Genomic DNA, 20,173 nt, shown 5'->3' with positions numbered 1-20,173 from the left:
CAATTCAAGAGAATGTCAATCCAGACTTTCTGGCATGTCTATATAATAGTCTAGCTGGAAAATCTGGAAAAAAATTCTTTTGATCCATCGATTTCATCTTCAGACTTTGACAAATATAAGTTAATCTATACAAAGACCGTCGTATTCTTTATTTGTATTATACTTAAACTTGAATGAATAACTTGTCATTTTTTGTATTTAGTTTATTTAAGTAGATCTTTTACTATTAAACATGTATAAAGATTAACTCTAACACGTCATTTTAGTACGTGTCAATAGCAATGTTATATTTGTTGTTATCTCCCTTGCATTCTGACGTGGCTAATGGAGGGCTACCATTTTCTTGCAATTGACATAGCGTAGTGATAGTAAATCCAGCTCCATCGGCGTAAAATATATTCCATTTTTCTTGGAAGTTGTAAGATTTGAAGATGAAATTCGTAGCTATATGCATCGTTCTTCTGTATTCGGCAGAAGTTGCGCATACGGATGAACACAATCATATTGTAAGTTCTATTTACGGTTGTTTGACAACGTCAACAAACCTGTCATTTTTTTTATTTGTTTGAAATTTAATGTTTATGCAGAGTTTAGACCTATACGTTTAATATCAGTAGAGTAGTCATCAATTACAGCTTACAAACGAGAAAACCGCAACATTAAAAATTAATGATTTGGACGAAAAATTACAGGATTTTACTTGAGCCAAGATCAAGACACAGAAAAAATGACGAATTATCAATGTGCAGCAGTGGGTATACTAGTTTATAAAAAGATATGGAACTTTCATCAGTGTATATTTGGTGCACATGTATTCCTGGATACCATTTAGCTCATATTTAGAGTACCATAACATCAGGAAGTAAAGCACGAAACCCTCCAGTCAGAAGGGGGTTACAGAAGCCAGTACCAGCTGACTTTCATCAACGCTAAGACGTGGTCAATGGTAAATTAGTTTTACGTGGATGACAAGACAAAATATCACATTTTCTTTATTAATTGTTTTATGAAGGCTGTTTATACTGAAAATTTTGTGACAACCGACTATCTGAAAAGACAAAGAAAACAGTAGTGACAGAGTCAGAAAGCAGATTCCAGCTTATCTGATCAGCTCATGTGAGCTATTGGGGCCTGTGGACTGGTTTTATATTCTTTAGATTGCCAGTAATGTTGAAAAATAAAAGCAACACGTTAATTTGATTACAGAATTAGCAGATAATTTGATTTTATGACTTTGAAATCGAAACTTTCCTAACAAAACAAAAAAGATGGAAGTGTTTATTGGCACGACCGTCATGCCGATTATTTTTCTTATTCGTACGACAGTCATGCCGATTAGTATTCTTATCTGCACGACGGGTGTTTCGTTAGCATTCCTATTTTTGGCGTAATATCTTAGTTTAAAGAAAAACTAGCTATTTAAGCATCATGTTCATTGTTTAAGATATTAAATCAATAAACTTTAATTAGATGTTAAAACAACATGGCAACAAATACCGTTATTCAATAAATCGTGCGTACGTAATTCAACATAATGCGAGGAGGTGCATGCTAAAATTGTCAAATAATTTAATCGCCACTTTATGGAGATCTGATAAGCAGGGAAAACTTAGAAAAGATTGAAATGTTACATATGTATACAGTATTTTTAGTCGTATCAATAACAGAAATAATCGACATGACTTTCCAGACATGATAGTCGTGCAAGTAATGAAAATAATCGGTACGATGGTCATGCAGATGAGGAAAATTATCAGCACGACCATCGTGCGGATAGCCTCTGCCAAAAAAGATTGTTGAATGTTAATCTGTCTGCAGGAGATCCTCAAACAAATTTTAAATTTAGCTTGACTATACGAATTATATGGAGAGCTATCCTCAGTCGACGTCTGTGTCTTTCCGCATCCCCACCTTGGTTAAAAATTTTTTTTACACTTTTATCTTTTTTCTCCATATCTCTGTGATTACTGGATTGATTTGCTTTAAACTTAAAATATTTATTCCTCATCATTATCCTCATCATATGGCATAATAGCAATAACTCTCACACCAATATTATATGAATTATCCCCCTTTTTTACTTAGAATTTCAGGTTAAAGTTTTGATGCACTTTCACTCTACCTCAGTTATTACCAAATACTTAAAACAGTTGTTCCACATCATCTCCCACATCATATGACACAAGGTTCATAACTCTGGCACCAATATTTCATGAATTATGCCCCTTTTTACTTAGAATTTCGGGTTAAAGTTTTGATGCACTATATCTCAGTTATACCTAAATGGATTTGATTCAAACTGAAAGTAGTTGTTCTGAATCATCTCCCGCATCATATAACACAAGACCCATAACTCTGGTACCAATATTTAATGAATTATCCCCCCCCCCATTTTACTTAGAATTTCAGGTTAAAGTTTTGATGTACTTTCACTATATCTCAGTTATTACTAAATGGATTTGATTCAGACTTAAAATAGTTGTTCAACATCATCACTCACATCATATGACACAAGGGCCATAACTCTTGCACCAATATTTCATGAATTATCCCCCCTTTTTACTTAGAATTTAAGGTAAATTTTGATGCATTTTCACTGTATCTCAGTTATTACGAAATGCATTTGATTCAAACTTGTAGTTGTTCCACATCATCACCCACATATAACACAAGGTGCATAACTCTTGCACCAATATTTTATGAATAATGCCCCCTTTTTGCTTACTATTATATAGTGTTTTGATACACTTTATTATACGCCCATCTCTGAAAGAGCGGGGCGTATTATGTGAATAACCATGGTGGGCAGTGTCCAAAGCATGTTCGCTCTCTAAGTCGAACAGTTTTCATCAGATCTTCACCGAACTTGCTGACAATGCTTGTGGGCATAATATCTCAGTCAAGTTTGATAACCAGCCAAATCGCCCCAGGGACTTTTGGATTATGGCCCTTGAATTACTCGAAAAACAGCAAATTTAGCCTTGTCTGGTCTCAGTCAAACAATTTTCATCCGATCTTCACCAAACTTGCTGACAATGTTTGTGGGCATAATATCTCAGCCAAGGCACTCTTGGATTATGCCCCTTGAATTAGGCCAATTTGAAGAGGGGCGTATTTTGTGACAGTCTGGCACTCTTGTCTTTACCTCTCTTCTTACTTAATATTTTTGACACAGACTCAAGCTATTGTGCAATATCTTCATCCACATCGGAGTCATTAAACACTCCAGTGACAGCTCCAGTTTTCTCAGATGTGCTCAGTTTCACTATCCAGCATCGAAATAGTCGAGCACACTGTCTCCTGTGACAGCTCTTGTTGTATCTTGTTATGCTACATAGAAATGACACTTAATGATGTGAATTGACAAGTTCCCAATATATCAGATAAATTTCCCATGATTATACTTCAAATAAGTAAAAATCCTGAACTGTCCTATTACCAAAACAAGTTCAAAATATGACCATTTATTTGAAAGTTGACAGAAGTAGTAAATTTCGAAATGTTGCTTACCATTTCTGTGACATTAAGGAAACTGGATTAAAATTAAATGCGTTTATGGGAAGAAAGAGTAGAAAACCACTGATTATTTTAATAATTACATGGTAAGATTTCTTTTGAGTCAGCAAGACTACCACAAATTAACATAAGTTCTTGTGACTTTTTACAACCGACTAAACATATGGTGTCTAAAAAAGAAAATGATAAATAATGATGAAATTCAATTAGCATCCCTAGTGTCTCTGACTAGGATTCTTTGTTTAAAATACACATTATGACATCGGTCTAAGAGTCCAAAATTACAATTTTTGTAGGTTTTTATATAAAAAGTTGGCATTTAGTGGAGTTGGAAATATTAACAGCGAAAAAGCAGTTTTAGATTTATATAAAAACTTCATTCTGCTAAAAGTCATGGCTAACTTCTTTGTTGTAGTATGAAGATGCAGAAGAGGTTGTGTTGTGGATGAACACGGTAGGGCCATATCATAACAGACAGGAAACATATTCTTATTTCTCCCTGCCATTCTGTGCTGGACCAAAAGAGAGCATAAGTCACTACCATGAGACACTTGGGGAGGCCCTGCAGGGGACAGAACTCGAGTTCAGTGGTTTGGATATTGATTACAAAAGTAAGTACCAGAGCAGGCTTGTTGGTTGGTAGATTTCATACATTGTGTTGATTTGATGATTGCCAAAATGAACCTAACTGTGTTATATGAAGTGTTGAAGGTTTTAATAAAACTTAAGACATCAAGTTTTATACAGGTCTGGTTTCAAACGCCAATATGATGTGGTTTCTTCGAAGTTCATTAACCCGTGAGAAAAGGGAAGTGCAGATCTATATCCCAACTTTAGTTAGAGTAACTCTGTAGTACAAAAAAATTCAGGAACAGTATTGTTGTTCTGCCTTGGACAAGGTTGGAAGTCTGCACAATTACAAATAAAAAAAAAAATACTACATGACCTTCAAGGTCATAACCTTACAGATATTTTATCAATGTTCAGTCTTGAGAGTAATCAGACACCATAGATTGTAGTGTTAATCCATGTGAAGTTGCCCTTGATTTAGTGAAATATATACTTAAAAGGCCTGAAAGTTTGTGTCGCTCATATCTGTATATTTCATTACCTAGTTTTGAACCCAGATTGAATGAATTCTAACTTTATCTAGTCATAACATATTAGAAATATATATTGATGGAAAAAAGTTTGGAGCCACAAGGCGACAGCATTTTATTGAAAAACATGTTAATCAGTCCGAATGCAGTGTATTGTTCATGACAGTTTTTACAGATTTGATTTATTGATCAGTGCCTTTATGTATATTTACTTCATGTTTGCTTGATTTTGTTTTATTTGTTTATGGAAGAACTATTTTGTCAATTGCTTGTCTATAGAATTTTGGAGACAGCTGTTGTATTCTTTCTTGTAACAAACTGCTTTCTTATTGTAACTTAAGAAAATCATCGATACTTCATTATAATGTCTTTATGCTTGCCTTGATCCAGAAAAAGGACATGAAAAGGAGGGGTTGTGAAGGGAATAAGGTGCTAGTCATTCAAGGTGAATGTCACAGGTTTGAAACTTGCAGTGTCAAGATAGTACCGGTGTTCCATTTAGGACCAGTGAATGACAGACTAGTCTAGTGATAGTCCATTAAAGAAAAAATTTCCCAAAAGTAATTAATGTAATGACAGACTAAAAAGACACTCTTGTTTAGAAGTGATGAAGTAGACAAAACTTTGCAGTTTGTGCAAGAATATGATTGTCCGACCAAAAACGGTTTACGATCTGTTAGATAAGTTAGTTCATATTAAGGTTTGACAGAATGTTCTAAAGTATACTTGAAATAAGGAAGCATTTACCCATATTTTGTGCTGAGGGGATGATTTTATTCCATATCCACACAAAACATACAAATACTCTTTTATTTATAACTGAAAAAAAACAACAATGTTTGTTACAGGTGATCAGAAGCAAACAAAATACTGCACAGTGAAGCTGACAGAGGAGAATTACAAAGATTTTGTGTATGCTGTGAAGAATCATTACTGGTACCAGATGTACATTGATGATTTACCAATTTGGGGTAGGTTATTATACATGTGATTTTATTTGCTTACGATAGGAAGTTTCGCCTGGAATGCAGTAAAATGGGGCCGACAGAACTTATCAGTTCAATAAAATACTGTTGAATTATTATTTATAAATCATTTGAATTCGGAGAACATTTCGGTTATACTACTATCATTACAAATAGCCTGTATAAAACATTCCTGATTGCTCAAGTTCCCCCAGAATGGCACTTGCCCTATTCCCCCAGAGAAGAGAGGGTTTTAAATCCTCGTGCAACCCCCTACCCCCCCCCATTTATCAGTAAGTTGTTACATGGTTGTGAATTCTGCATCAGTCAGATTGAAAGTGGTCATTCATTCCTAGTTCTATACACCAGCTTGTATTTTGTTTATTCCTTCATACATAAATGGAGAAATCGTGCTGTGAACATACTGTCTGCTCATGTAAGGCATAGGGCCAAAGTGAAAATTTCTTGAATACTTATTTAATTTATTTGTAGAAAAAGGTAAGAGTTTATGAGGAAACTTCATTTTCATAATACACCTTGTAATTATGAGCATTTGTGTTGTAAGGCAGAAACTTACAAATACTTGGTTTTACCAGTCAGGAGTATCAGCAACAGAATTGGCAAAGTTGAAGCTGTCGGAACAGAAGTTTGTTAATCATTTTAAGTCATTCAAGGGTATATGAAACGTTGAAATACCAAGGTTTTAAAGAGGCTTTTCCCTGACGACTCCCACTAGGGCACACCTTTAAATTTTCAGCTGATTAGGCACTTTTACTAATCACAGGTGTGGTTGTTTGGATTTTTAAATACAGGAAAGAAGTATAAACATTTTTCCTATCAATACAATCTGTTACATGACTTGTCTCAACAATGAATGTTATTGTCAGATTGCTGAGATAAATTCAATGAGTTCACTGTTTACTATATTGTTATTTGGTGTGTGATTGCCTGTTTTGTGTAACATATTTTTGCAACGTGTTTCTGAAATGTCTTTAAGGCCAGCTGAAATGTCTAAATGAGATATTAAATGGATCTTCACCTGATCATAATGTATATGAAATGAGAAAATCCTTTGATAATTTTCCCAGAATGTGATAGATTTCCAGATATCCCTACTTGGTTAATGAAATTTAAAAGAAAGAGAAAGTCTGTAGACATTTTCAGACAGTCAGATACCATTTTTTAGCTATCAGCTACATTTAGCTCTGATAAATAATACAAAATTCTTGATTTGAAGTCGACAAGCTGACACTTCGCCATTGAGGCTCCTGGTATTGTATATTAGTATTTGTTGTTCTTTAGGTATTGTTGGAGAGATTAGCGAGGATGGGAAAGATTATTTCATCTGGACCCATAAAAAGTTTGATATTGGATTCAATGGCAAACAAATTGTTGATGTAAATCTTACAAGTGACAATAAAGTGAAGCTGGAAATTGGAGCAGATATTGGTTTCTCATATGAGGTAGGGGAAGATTTACATAAGTAATGAAAGTATCTCCATCTGCTTGTAGAATTAAAAATGGGATTACATATAACATGATTATAAATGAAAAAATAATAATCTGTAGATTTTCAAAAGAACAAGATTCGCTTTTTTATTGCCATGATTAAAGTAGGAGACCTTATATATGGAGTTGTTGAAATACTGATATAAAATCTCTTGTCTTTTACTGCCATTAACCTCTTGTATTTAGGTCAGATATTTTCATGGAATACTGCAGGTTCCTACAATAATTAAATTTCATTGCATTCTTTCAGCTTAAATGGCATCCATCTAAAGTGAAGTTTGAGGACAGATTTGACAAATATCTGGATCCAAATTTCTTCCAACACAGAGTAAGTAATCCCTATTGCCTCAGAATCTGGTTTGCTCTATTTTGTTAGATTGTTGCATACTGATACACAACAGTACCATAAGCAGCTGAGCTAAGGGTATGGATCAGTTACAATGACTGCCGTATATGATTTTAAATTATATGGCAAAAAAAAGAAAGATATATTATTCTCTTGCATCATTACTGATAAGGATGTCTCAGCATTAATTTCTTTTGCTTCATCAACAAATTCTCTCTTAGCAATATAAATTGATCTATAGTGAAATGTGTTGACTGCTTAGCCTGAAGGTCAGTGACCCAAACCCTTCTAGGTCATACCTAAAACGACATGGGTTTTGTTTTTTTCCTGAAATTCAAACAGTGAACCCATCAAGTGTTTCAAATATTACTTAGCTTCACAATTCTTCTGCCAACTAGAATAAATTAAGTGTATGATTATTTTGATTGTAGATTCATTGGTTCAGCATCTTCAATTCGTTTATGATGGTTATATTCCTGGTTGGCCTTGTCTCTATGATTCTGATGAGGACTTTGAGAAAGGACTACGCCAGATACAGCAAGGAAGACGACATGGATGATATGGTCAGTTGATATTTTAATCTTATTCACATCCATAATTATGGTTCTAAGGGCTGTAGAATCTGAGTAGATATAGCGCATTGTATTTTGATACATGCTTTGGCTCCTCCGTTATAAAGCATGATAATGGAGACTGGTCTGTAAATAGAATCTTACCATTGGTCAGTTTCGAGTTAGTGTTTTGAAGCAACCAGTGAGATGATGGAATAAGAGACTGGTCTTCAAAATTCACCCAGGATAACTATAGATGGGGAGAGCTTCAGACTCAATTTTCTAAATTAGTGGTGGCAAGTTTTCTTTTCCCAGCTGTGGCAGATTTTTCCTGCGACTCCTTAACATAAAAAATGATATTCTCATATTCTTATATCTTTGTTTCATGTGCAGTCAGTTATTATTGATTCAAAAGCTGTAAGAAATTAAGGCTTAAAGCGGAGATTTTAAGTATTGTAAACAGTGTTTAGCACAGTAAAAAAAAAAAATGGACAGGACAAAAAAAACTTTCTGTCAGTTCTTGAGAAATCAAGATACTTCCAAGAATTGTGTGAGAAAATCAGAAACTTGCTATAACCATTGATTATATGTTTGTGACTGCAATTTTCTTCTTAAAGTTTCCACAAAACAGACTCTCCTGCTTTAAGAACAGATGGTCTTAATTCAGTAGCAAGGAAAATAAACTGAAAGTGTTTTCTGATGCAGCAAAATCTTGATTGATATTTTCCTATTGATAAATTCTCCTTACATGAAAAAGACTGTTGAGGGACAATCTAAAATTTTGAAGGAAGTGTTTGAGATAGTACGATATTCTTTAATAAAGATTTGGTTCACTCTTTAAAATTGTCTGATTAAGATTCTAGCCATGAACAATTTTTTGTAAAAAATTGTATTGTCATTCATGGAAGTGAATTATTCTGAGGATTCATTGTTGAACTGTTTGATCAACCCTCACTCTAACATAAGAAAAACTGTAATATGTGAAAGTGAAAAATAACTTTATTTTTGTATTTTAGGAAAAAGATTTGGGAGATGAGTATGGCTGGAAACAAGTTCATGGAGATGTATTCCGGCCTGCTACACAGCCTATGTTGTTCTCAGCTCTGATAGGGACCGGGTACCATATAACAGTTGTCTCCCTTTGTGTTATTCTGTTTGCTATTATGGGAGAACTGTACACAGAGTAAGCTTAAGTTGATTTCACATTGAAACTAGAATAGAATGACTTTGAATCATTTGCCCTACAATGATGTAGGTTCTAGCATATAAGGAATCCATCCAGCTGGCTTACGGAATGTCAGTGGTTCTACCCAGGTGCCTGCCCGTGATGAAATAATGCATGGAGGGATACCTGTATTCTTCCTCCACCATCAAAAGCTGAAAAGTCACCACATGACTTGATCGTGTCGATGTTATGATAAACCCAGCAAAAAAACAAACAGAAAACTCTTAGTTTATAGGACTTATTTTAATGCAAAATTTACAGATATTTACTTACTTTACTTGGTCTGTAGAATCTTGACACGGTCCTCTCACAATTTTTCCAATTATAATTCAAGAAGGTTTTTGTTAACAGTTTTTGATTATGAAAAAAGGAGACAAAGAATTGTGACAGGATTCTTCAAGTTAAAAGGATACTTCTTTGTATAACAGATGTATTTAATACATTACAGACGAGGGTCATTATTGAGTACAGCTATATTTGTTTATGCAGCAACATCACCAGTAAATGGCTACTTTGGGGGAAGCCTGTATGCACGAATGGGAGGTTTGTTGATATGTTGAAATTTTACGTAAAAATGTGAGAAAACTTGTATTAAAAATGAAGTTTAAGCTTTAGCTTGCTGCCTCTGTGACCGCTATTCAGTCAGTAAGTCAGTAAATTTTCAATGAACTTCTTTTTGAATAATAAATGGTACTGCCCAAATTGAATAATAGACCAGTCCATTTTAGAAATTTAACAAGGTAAGAATAAAAAAAAACCTTTTGCAATTTGGTGTTTATAAACATTACACTTGAATGACAAACACTTGAAAGGTGAAACATTGATGACATAAAACTGGCTTATGTATTGTCTAGATAAACAAAATGTATTTCTGTTTTGCAGGTAAAGTTTGGATAAAGCAGATGTTATTGAGTGCCTTCTTGTTGCCAAGTCTAGTGTGTGGTACAGCATTCTTTATCAACTTCATAGCTATCTACTACCATGCTTCAAGAGCTATACCTTTTGGAACTATGGTAAATTCTTCACCTGCATTACTAAATTTTGTGTTTGTTATTTGATGCGATAGTTAAGCTTGATTTACAAGAAAGATATTTTATGGTTTAAATTCTGTTGGGAAAAGCTGCCTCCAGGTTAGAATCTAACTCGCTTTGAAAAAGGACTAGAAAGTTTTGTCTAAAAGTTGTGTCATTTTACCCAAGACTTTCTGGTCCGACTGCTTGGCTCAATAGGGAGAGCACAGGTGTACTGATCATGGGGTCATGAGTGAATCAACAAGGAAGGCGTATGTTCTCCGTGGCGATTTGCTAAAAGACAGTGTCTGAAGGTAATTTCCTCCTCTTACTCTGATTCGCGTGAAGTTGACAGTTGCAGACCTCAGTTTGACCTTGACCTCGTTTTGGACATAGGTTGCTTTATATGGGCCAGCTCTTGGTTAACCAAATGGGACCGTTTCGTCTAGCATCAGTACCCCTTACTAGAATGAATTTATACTAATGCAGATGTAACCTTTGACCATTCCTCATCTTCAGACATCAGTTTGACCTTGACCTCATTTTGGACTTGGGGGCACTTTATATGGGCCATCTCTTGGTTAACCAAATGGGACTGTTTCGTCTAGCATCAATACCCCTTACTAGAATGACTTAATACTATTGCAGATGTAACCTGTGACCATTCCTCATCTTCAAACATCACCTGACCTCGTTTTGGACTTGGGTGCAAAATCTATCGACAAGGATGCCACCAGGGGCATCAAGCATTTATTGAACGCAGCTCCTTGTTTAAACCATGTATGATTTTATGTTTGCAGGTAGCTGTAACATGTATATGTATATTTGTGATATTGCCATTGAACCTGGTTGGTACAGTACTAGGACGTAACTTGTCAGGCCAACCAGATTATCCATGTAGAATTAATGCGGTTCCACGTCCTATACCAGAGAAAAAATGGTTAGTATTCTTTGAACGTAAACATAAATATTCCATGATTTAATCATGTTCTTCCCTCTCTTAAATAATGTATGTCTGTGCAGTTAAGGCTGCTAACGTAGGATCAGTTGCCCTACACTGATATGACTTTGGAATAGCATTCTTCATATTTGGAAGTCGGACGGTTCTACCCAGGTTTCTGACAGACCCGAAATAATGCCAGGAGGGGCACTTGGGTCTTCCTCTACCATCAAAGCTGAAAAAGTCACAATATGATCTACATTGTGTTGATGTGACTCTAAATCTTAACAGAAACAGCTTTCTTTCATTCATTTGAGAATAGAGCTCCACTTTAAATATTCCTAAAATTAATTTATAAAACTGCTAGAACTAATATCATGTAAGTTAATAAACTGAATTGTATCTTAATTAGGTAGCATTTGATATATTATGAAAATACTGTCTTGAAATCATTGATTGCAGTGATATAATTATATTGAAATGGTAGGTAATGTTCACCTGTGATGATTATACTAGGATTTTGTATATTACAGGTTTATGGAACCAAGTGTTATCATTGTGCTAGGAGGTGTATTGCCATTTGGCTCTATCTTCATTGAAATGTAAGTGTCGTGTATTAAAGTGTATAGATAATTTTTTCTTCCTACAGTGTCCAGTAATGATTTGGTTTTGTTTGTAGATCTGAGGGGCAGAAAGAGGTTAATTTTCAAAAGAAGATTGGTCATGTTTCATTACAATTTCTCTTGCTGTCTCTCGGACATTAGGATACACAATTGAATACCTTATGTCATTCAAATTCTCCAGCCTTGTAGTTAATACTTACTTAAATTTTATGACTTTGGATTGTTAGATGTTGGTTTCAGTGGTTGACCAATCTCCAAAATTTTCAAACGTGGTTCTGCTTGTTATACAATTCTGAACCAAAGAGGAATGTTAATTTAAGTCCCAATACAGATTGAAATTTTATGTTTTCAGGTATTTCATTTTCACATCATTCTGGGCGTACAAGATCTACTATGTGTACGGATTCATGCTTCTAGTATTCCTTATCTTAGCCGTGGTAACCGTGTGTGTGACCATAGTGTGTACGTACTTCCTTCTCAATGCAGAAGACTACCGCTGGTAAGTTTCTTAAAGGGGCACAGCACTAGATTTATGCATAAAATCTAGGAAATCATAAAGTACTATATTCATTGGTAAATTTGAATAGAAGTAAAAACAGCGATTCATTGAATCTAGGAAGTACCCACATACTGTATGATAAATGCTCAGAAGTATTTAAAAGACTGAAAAATGTTAGAGAAACTGTAAAAATATAGCATTGAATGTACGTCAGCCTAGAAGGGGTTACGGTTGGGGTTGTTGACATTGAATCATTTGGCCTGTTGGAAACCTCACAGTGTGAAATTGTTCATAATTATGAGGGAGCCAATCCAGTTGGCTTACTGAAGTTTGGAGGTTCTCCCCAGGTGCCTACCTTTGCCTGAAATAATGCCTGGACAGCAATTGGACTTCCTTTTCTCACATGATGCCTCTCATCAAAACATAATACATGGTTTACACCAAACAAGAAAACCTGTAAGTGTATATGGATTCACGGAGACAAATTTTCACAGAACGGTTCATTTTCGGTATCATAGATATATTGGCGCAATTTTTAATTCGCGGAGACATAGGCTTTAAATCATAAATTCGCGCACGGCAAAATATCCACTTAAGGGAGGCTACTACAAGAGTTTTAGTTTGTATAAAACACAGACAAATTTGGGACAATGGCTTGGATAAGTCATAGGTATATAACGGTAGTTAGCCGAGCCGTGACATGCTATACGCCTCTGAAGTTTATAGACATAACAAATGTGTTTCAATCAACACCTACATATACAAACAATGAAAGGGGTATTGATTATAGTCAACATCTGTCGAGCATCATCAAAAAATATGCAAACAAAAATACCTGGGCAGTTAATAAAAGGATTGAATTGAAAACCGATTAAATCAACAATAAAAATTATATCTGAATAGCGAATGTTTTCACAGCTGATAGAAAGTGATCTAATGAATGCGGTGTTTGATACTTTTATTTGTGCATGTTCGCAAGTGTTTTGGTAAAACAACACGAAACAACAGTTGTTGTTTTTTATGCCCCCAAAGGGAGGCATATTAGTTTTCAACTGTCCGTCCGTTCGTTAGTTCGTTAGTCACAACGTTAGGTTGTTTATATATTCTTTATATACATGAAGGTACAAATGACAGCTCATGTATACTTTTAAAGACTAGATTGAGATGGTTCACATTTGCATAAAAATATGACTTATAAGAAGAAATTTGTGTAGAAATAATTGTAGTAATGATGAATTCGCGGACTGCCGATCACCGCGAATATCACGAAAACTTGAAACCTGTGAATATTTCTAACTTACAGTATATGTTTAAAGCCCTGCTCCGCGGCTATTCAAATTCTATTGTGTGTATGCAACCCATGATTACAATAGGTAACAGTTAACGGCCACGCGCCACACTTTAACACACAAAACCACAGGTATTTTATATAGAATTTTATATAAAATAGACTCTATTTTGACAGGCATCACTGTTTATAGTCAGGATTTTCATGCTTTTTCAGTGACAATTTAAGGTTAAAAGGTAGGACTGGAGCAGGTCTTTAAGTAAGGACATGTTGGTTTATTATCAATATGATCTTGCCAGAGATTATGTCTGTATCACATATCTATGTACATGATTGTATGGTTTATTACAGGCAGTGGACGAGTTTCCTGTCAGCAGCATCCACAGCTGGTTATGTGTATCTCTACTCATTTTACTACTTCTTCTTTAAAACAAAGTAAGTGTCAATGTTTTATTTATTTGGCACATGTAGTTTAAAAAATTTGATAGGAAATAAAAACATGGTAGAACAAGTGAATGGATTCCGTTGCTGAATGGTAAAGGTTGCTGGTATTTTCCCACTTTCGCATTTTGGTGGAATTCATTCCATTTTGGAGTATACTGGAGAATATTGCTTTAAATAACATTAGAATACCTTTATAATCATTTTAATTTAATAATTTCTATGATGGAAAATACATTTTGAGATACTTAGTTTTGTGTATTGTCAGCTGTCAATTTTTCTTCGCAGAATGTATGGGTTGTTCCAGACAATGTTTTACTTTGGTTATATGGCCTTATTCAGTTTAGCCCTTGGAATCATGTGTGGTAAGTACTGCATACATATATCTCTTAAACAGTCAGTTTGGTTTATTACCATTTTTAAATTACATAGATAGGCTTATAAAAATACCTAACATTGTTCATATAGTTGATCTGTGACATTAAATTGGCTAAAATCTCGAGAATATTGGATAATTCTTGTTTACACTTGTAACTGATGATACATGGTCACATTCTACTCAGAACAGTTAAATTTAGGGGCCTTTATGGCCCAGCTGTCAAGGTTACTGACTTGAAGCTCTTTGTTCTAACTCCTTGACACTATTGGTTTGAAACTTTGCCTGGATTGTAACATTCTATTGTGTGAGGAAGCCATCCAGCCGGCTTACGGAAGGTCGAGGTTCTACCCAAGTGCCAGCTTATGCCTGAAATAATGTTAGGACGGGCACTGGAATTCTTCCTCCATCATCAAAAATTGGAAAGCAATTATATGACCTGAATTTGTGTTGTTGTGAACGTACACCCAGAAGAAATCTACTGAAATACCAATAACATCAATATTTCTGAAGTTCTAAGTTACTGTTCAAAGAGCAGAATTGTAGCAAAAAGTGTAGTCTGTTTTGTATTAATTTATCAACTCTAGAAAAATGAGGTACAATAATTCATACGCTTTTCTTACCAGTATACTTCTGAAGGCATTTTTTTTTTTTTTGGCTAAGTGGATGAAAGCTAAATGTTTATTCATTTCTCTTTTTCTTCCCATCACAGGAACTCTTGGCTACCAGGGTACCAGTGCATTTGTGAGGAAAATCTACTCGACAGTGAAGATAGATTAAAAAAATGTGCATATCTTAATGTGATAAAAGATGACTGTGTAAAGACATTATTTGCCGTAAGGGTGATAGGTAGTCAATACTGTGGGAGAAAGACCTAGCATGTCCAGACATTGTTAAACAATGCAACAGGGGAAGTAACTAGGCTGGTGTTGCCTAATTCTGCAAACTTAAGCAGTTTTATTCTATGTTTTTGTGTATCTCAGTAGAAAGACTTTGATCCATTTTTTTGTCCAGTATCATAATTTCGTTAACTGTTAGGCTAGCTGGTGAAATGGAATGGAACCTTAAGTTTGTTAGTATTATATATAGCATTGCTTGTGTAATTATGTATTAAACAAGCGGTTAGTTAAAGTACGTAGATTGCTTATTTGTTAAGAAAGATGTGGTGAACTGTGTGTTGCAGGATGCCAAATCTGGCTACGGGGTTTTCTTGATGGTTTACATTCAAGAATAGAGAGAAAAACGACTAACTTCCATGGAAACATTAGTTTTTTTTTGTGAGATGGGCATATTTCAACCACACAAGTAGTCAAGCAGAGTAATTTAAACATTTCTTTCTGGGGGGAAAACATGCATGCATATTTAAGAGTTTTTTTTACTCTACCTGCATAATATTTGTAACGCTAAAAGTATATAGGTTAAAGACCTTCTAATGAAATCAAGTTTTGCTGTAACAGAGCGCAGCCATGTGAAAGCAATAACTTAATTGATAAGGTCAGTAAATGATCTATAACTTATTTATAGTTAAATAGGTCAATCTGAAAGTAACCAGTAGCAACCCCAATATTTGCCCTTTAATCTACTTAATGGTTTCACTTAATAGGTACTACATAATCTGACATAATAAATCAGGAAGTGTGACAGAAAATTGAAAATGTCTGATGTTATTATAAGAAGGCAGTATTCCATGCATACACTGTTGCCTCTGTACACCATTGTCCATATTCTAAATAATTTGCAATACCAATTGATTATTCTGAAATTTTGCTGGGCTTTCTGATTTTCTTTGCAGTATGTGTTAATCTGACAATGTCACTGAATTTCAGATTTAAACAGAGTGTATTACATGAGTGTCTTTTCATATTGAATTTATCAAACAAGTTGAATGAAATACTAAAATGCGAGGCTATGCCAAGCATTTCATCAATTTTATTAGACGAGTTTGATAATATTTTATGTGGAAAGACGCAAATGTAATATTCTTTTAATCACATACGAGCTTTTCCTGCTTAAACATCAAAATTTCGTCTTTCTTTAGGTATTATAGACAACATCATTTCGACCAACGCTCTGTTACTTAAATGACATCGGCATCGCAGCTTTATTACACTTCAGTAATACCAAACTTATAACAATGGCTTTATTTCACTCCCACGACCTCAAACATGACAAAAGATAATTAAGTGAGCCAACTGTATGGCAGTTATAAAAAATGTTGAATTTTGAAAGTATATGTTAGTGTAAGCAAATGAGCCGTGCCATGAGAAAACCAACATAGTGGGTTTTTATGACCAGAATGGATCCAGACCAGCCTGCGCATCCGCGCAGTCTGGTCAGGATCCTTGCTGTTCGCTTTTAAAGCCTACTGCAATTAGAGAAAAGTTAGCAAACAGCATGGATCCTGACCAGACTGCGCGGATGCGCAGGCTGGTCTGGATCCATGCTGGTCGCAAAGCCTATATGTTGGTTTTCCCTTGGCGCGACTCAAATATTTTTATCACTGCTGACATGTAATTTTTAGTTGCAGTATTTTCATTTGGAGGATATGTATTTCCAGTGTTAAGTGCAAAACTGTTCTAAACTCTTCTGCATTTGATATCAAGTTAGGACAGTATTGTGTCTGATCCTCAATTTAGAAGGAAACTATCACCTATTTGTCAGACGTTTTCTTTATATATAATTGTGAAAGTATGTAATAGATGTTAAATGTAGCACTCTGGTTTGAAAGTATTTAATGAATGTATAATTCAGCATTTATCTAGAAATCAGGGGTTGGATGGAAAACTGTGGTAACTCTTAATAAATAAAGAAGTTACAACAGTTTTGTATTTAACCCTGGAAAGTGTAAATGTTATATTTAGTAAATGATTAATGTGAGTGATGATGGTATACACGTATTTATGTAAATTGCTGTTAAAGTTATTTATTAAGAATTTTATTTCTGTATCTGTAAATATGTATATAGTGTATATATATATATATAAAGGATTCGTAAAATCATTTAATAGTGTTTGAATGAATGTGTAGCAGGTAACAAAATGGTCTTGTGAAAAAAGTTCCCGACTAAAGAACATATTTATTTAAAAAAAAGAGTTGCTTTGAGGGAGAAAGTTACATCAAAAACATGTTTATAAATTTGAGTCTGAAATATTTTAAATTTTGTTCTTTGAAATTCTGTATTGCAAATCTGTAAATATTTCACTCAATTTAAAGTGTGCTTTCAAGCTAAGTATTACATTGAAATCCTGCATTGTGTAATTCATACTAGTTAAATTAAGAGATGCTGCAAGTTCTCACTTGTATGGGTAGAGGATTTCAGTAATCCGGTGGTGTGCCAGAATTCAAAACGTTGCAAGTTGTTCTCGCAGTTCAGATGTACATGTTCAAAATGTGTTTGTGAAAGCAAAATCTGAAGTTTTAAAGATGTAGATTTTCATGTAAAGGAGCATTTTATGTTAAAAAAGAAGTACCATACATATTTTAGCAGACACGTGTTGTTATTTAGGGGCATTCACTTTGCATACTCATACAAATTCATGATGGTTATATGTCAGAAAAAATATATATACATGTATATGCCAAAGTAAACTGCTCCTATTTTAAAAGACAGTGATATTCACAAAAAGCTGTTTTGTTGACATAGTTCGTAATATCATAAGCAGTTCCATTTTTCACTTTAGATGTGTCTGAAGTGGTATGTCAACAATTAGCAAAACTTGGTGCATGTATTTTAAATCCATTCTGTTGTTCATGTGATTTTAAATGTGGTGGGGAATATAAAAGTGAGTATATCTTTAAACACTGCAGTAAAGCACAAAGTATAGCCTGTTGTATATTTCTGGGATGTATTGCCTTGTTGCCTCAAATCATTGTGAAGACCAGCCCACACATTTTGCTTTAACCAGTTGCATTGGCATGTTTTTTATAACATTGGATATTTAAGTATTTTGATATAGGGAATTTCTTTCATCTATTGACTATTCTATACAAAGGATATTGTTTGGCGTTTAAGAGGGTATCGAACACTATAAACTGTAAAAAAAAAAATCTTTCTTTTTTCTTTTTTTTTAATAAAAAGCCTTGAAAGTGACAAATAATTATCAACTGCTGATGTATAGCAGTGAATAGTTAAAAAATAAAATGTCCTATGTCTTGTAGATATACTGTACTACATGTATTCCTTAAATTAGTATATGACATCAAATGTAAAGTAGTTGAGACATTCCAATCATTTTTTCGTTAGTCTTTTCATTGTATTACACTGGGTGCATACATGTTGTTTAGTCATTCTCAAGTTAGACATTTTATCATACATTTATTTCCCCTCCCCAAGTTTGTATATAGGTACAAGAAATCATATATCCCTGTATTGTACATGAATTTCATTTTAATATATTTTCGCACACTAAGGTGGCGAAATTTGGGGTCCTGCTTATGGAAATAGTTTTTGCTTTTTTGATGATGTTTTAAATGATTGCACTAATGTGTGGCATCATTTGTATCTTATGACATTTGATGTATTGTATTTCTCTCGGAATTGAAGAGGAGATCTTATTATTATGAAAGTAATAAAAACATAAAACACCAGTGAAGTTGTGGTTTATAGTATAAACCCGGTCTATTTTCTAAGATCTTCAATGATTACAAGTGTTTCATTTCGCTGTCACAGAAAATACATTGCCAGAAATCTTTGGTATTGGTAATATTAAGTTTTAAAGCCTGTGATGCATCAGTTTTAAGAATTGTAGTGCATTTTTAGCTCACCTGTCACAAAGTGACAAGGTGAGCTTTTGTGATCGTGCGGTGTCCGTCGTCCGTCCGTGCGTCCGTCCGTAAACTTTTGCTTGTGACCACTCTAGAGGTCACATTTTTCATGGGATCTTTATGAAAGTTGGTCAGAATGTTCATCTTGATGATATCTAGGTCAAGTTCGAAACTGGGTCACGTGCCATCAAAAACTAGGTCAGTAGGTCTAAAAATAGAAAAACCTTGTGACCTCTCTAGAGGCCATATATTTCACAAGATCTTCATGAAAATTGGTCAGAATGTTCACCTTGATAATATCTAGGTCAAGTTCGAAACTGGGTCACGTTCCATCAAAAACTAGGTCAGTAGGTCTAAAAATAGAAAAACCTTGTGACCTCTCTAGAGGCCATATATTTCACAAGATCTTCATGAAAATTGGTCAGAATGTTCACCTTGATGATATCTAGGTCAAGTTCGAAACTGGGTCACGTGCCATCAAAAACTAGGTCAGTAGGTCAAATAATAGAAAAACCTTGTGACCTCTCTAGGGGCCATATATTTCATGAGATCTTCATGAAAATTGGTCAGAATGTTCATCTTGATGATATTTAGGTCAAGTTCGAAAGTGGGTCACGTGCCATCAAAAACTAGGTCAGTAGGTCAAATAATAGAAAAACCTTGTGACCTCTCTAGAGGCCATATTTTTCATGGGATCTGTATGAAAGTTGGTCAGAATGTTCATCTTGATGATATCTAGGTCAAGTTCGAAAGTGGGTCACGTGCCATCAAAAACTAGGTCAGTAGGTCAAATAATAGAAAAACCTTGTGACTTCTCTAAAGGCCATATTTTTCATGGGATCTGTATGAAAATTGGTCTGAATGTTCATCTTGATGATATCTAGGTCAAGTTCGAAACAGGGTCATGTGCGGTCAAAAACTAGGTCAGTAGGTCTAAAAATAGAAAAACCTTGTGACCTCTCTAGAGGCCATACTTGTGAATGGATCTCCATAAAAATTGGTCAGAATGTTCACCTTGAT

At 34.6% G+C, this 20,173-nt stretch overlaps 1 protein-coding gene across 1 annotated transcript; it reads left to right on the top strand.

Moving 5' to 3' along the window:
- The first annotated feature begins 310 nt into the window (after window positions 1–310).
- On the top strand, window positions 311–18,976 carry LOC123563835 (transmembrane 9 superfamily member 3-like). Its single transcript, XM_045356891.2, has 15 exons — window positions 311–506; window positions 3,932–4,127; window positions 5,465–5,587; window positions 6,884–7,044; window positions 7,341–7,418; window positions 7,868–7,999; window positions 9,004–9,170; window positions 9,661–9,755; window positions 10,095–10,225; window positions 11,023–11,162; window positions 11,696–11,764; window positions 12,138–12,284; window positions 13,924–14,007; window positions 14,302–14,378; window positions 15,102–18,976. Exons 1-15 carry the CDS (start codon window positions 432–434, stop codon window positions 15,167–15,169), a joined length of 1,743 nt encoding a protein of 580 aa, XP_045212826.1. The 5' UTR covers window positions 311–431; the 3' UTR covers window positions 15,170–18,976.
- The last annotated feature ends 1,197 nt before the right edge of the window (window positions 18,977–20,173 follow it).

This window comes from Mercenaria mercenaria, chromosome 2, assembly GCF_021730395.1.
Source record: "Mercenaria mercenaria strain notata chromosome 2, MADL_Memer_1, whole genome shotgun sequence".
NCBI lineage: Eukaryota > Metazoa > Mollusca > Bivalvia > Venerida > Veneridae > Mercenaria > Mercenaria mercenaria.
This window is presented reverse-complemented; position numbering and strand designations above follow the sequence as displayed.

What these genes read in the sequence shown, in the direction of transcription:
- LOC123563835 (XM_045356891.2), top strand. Translation starts at nt 432, where the DNA reads ATGAAATTCGTAGCTATATGCATCGTTCTTCTGTATTCGGCAGAAGTT. An exon ending in CAAATTTCTTCCAACACAGA is followed by an intron (nt 7,419 to 7,867) that starts GTAAGTAATCCC and finishes TTTTGATTGTAG; the next exon opens with ATTCATTGGTTCAGCATCTT. An exon ending in TACTTCTTCTTTAAAACAAA is followed by an intron (nt 14,008 to 14,301) that starts GTAAGTGTCAAT and finishes TTTTCTTCGCAG; the next exon opens with AATGTATGGGTTGTTCCAGA.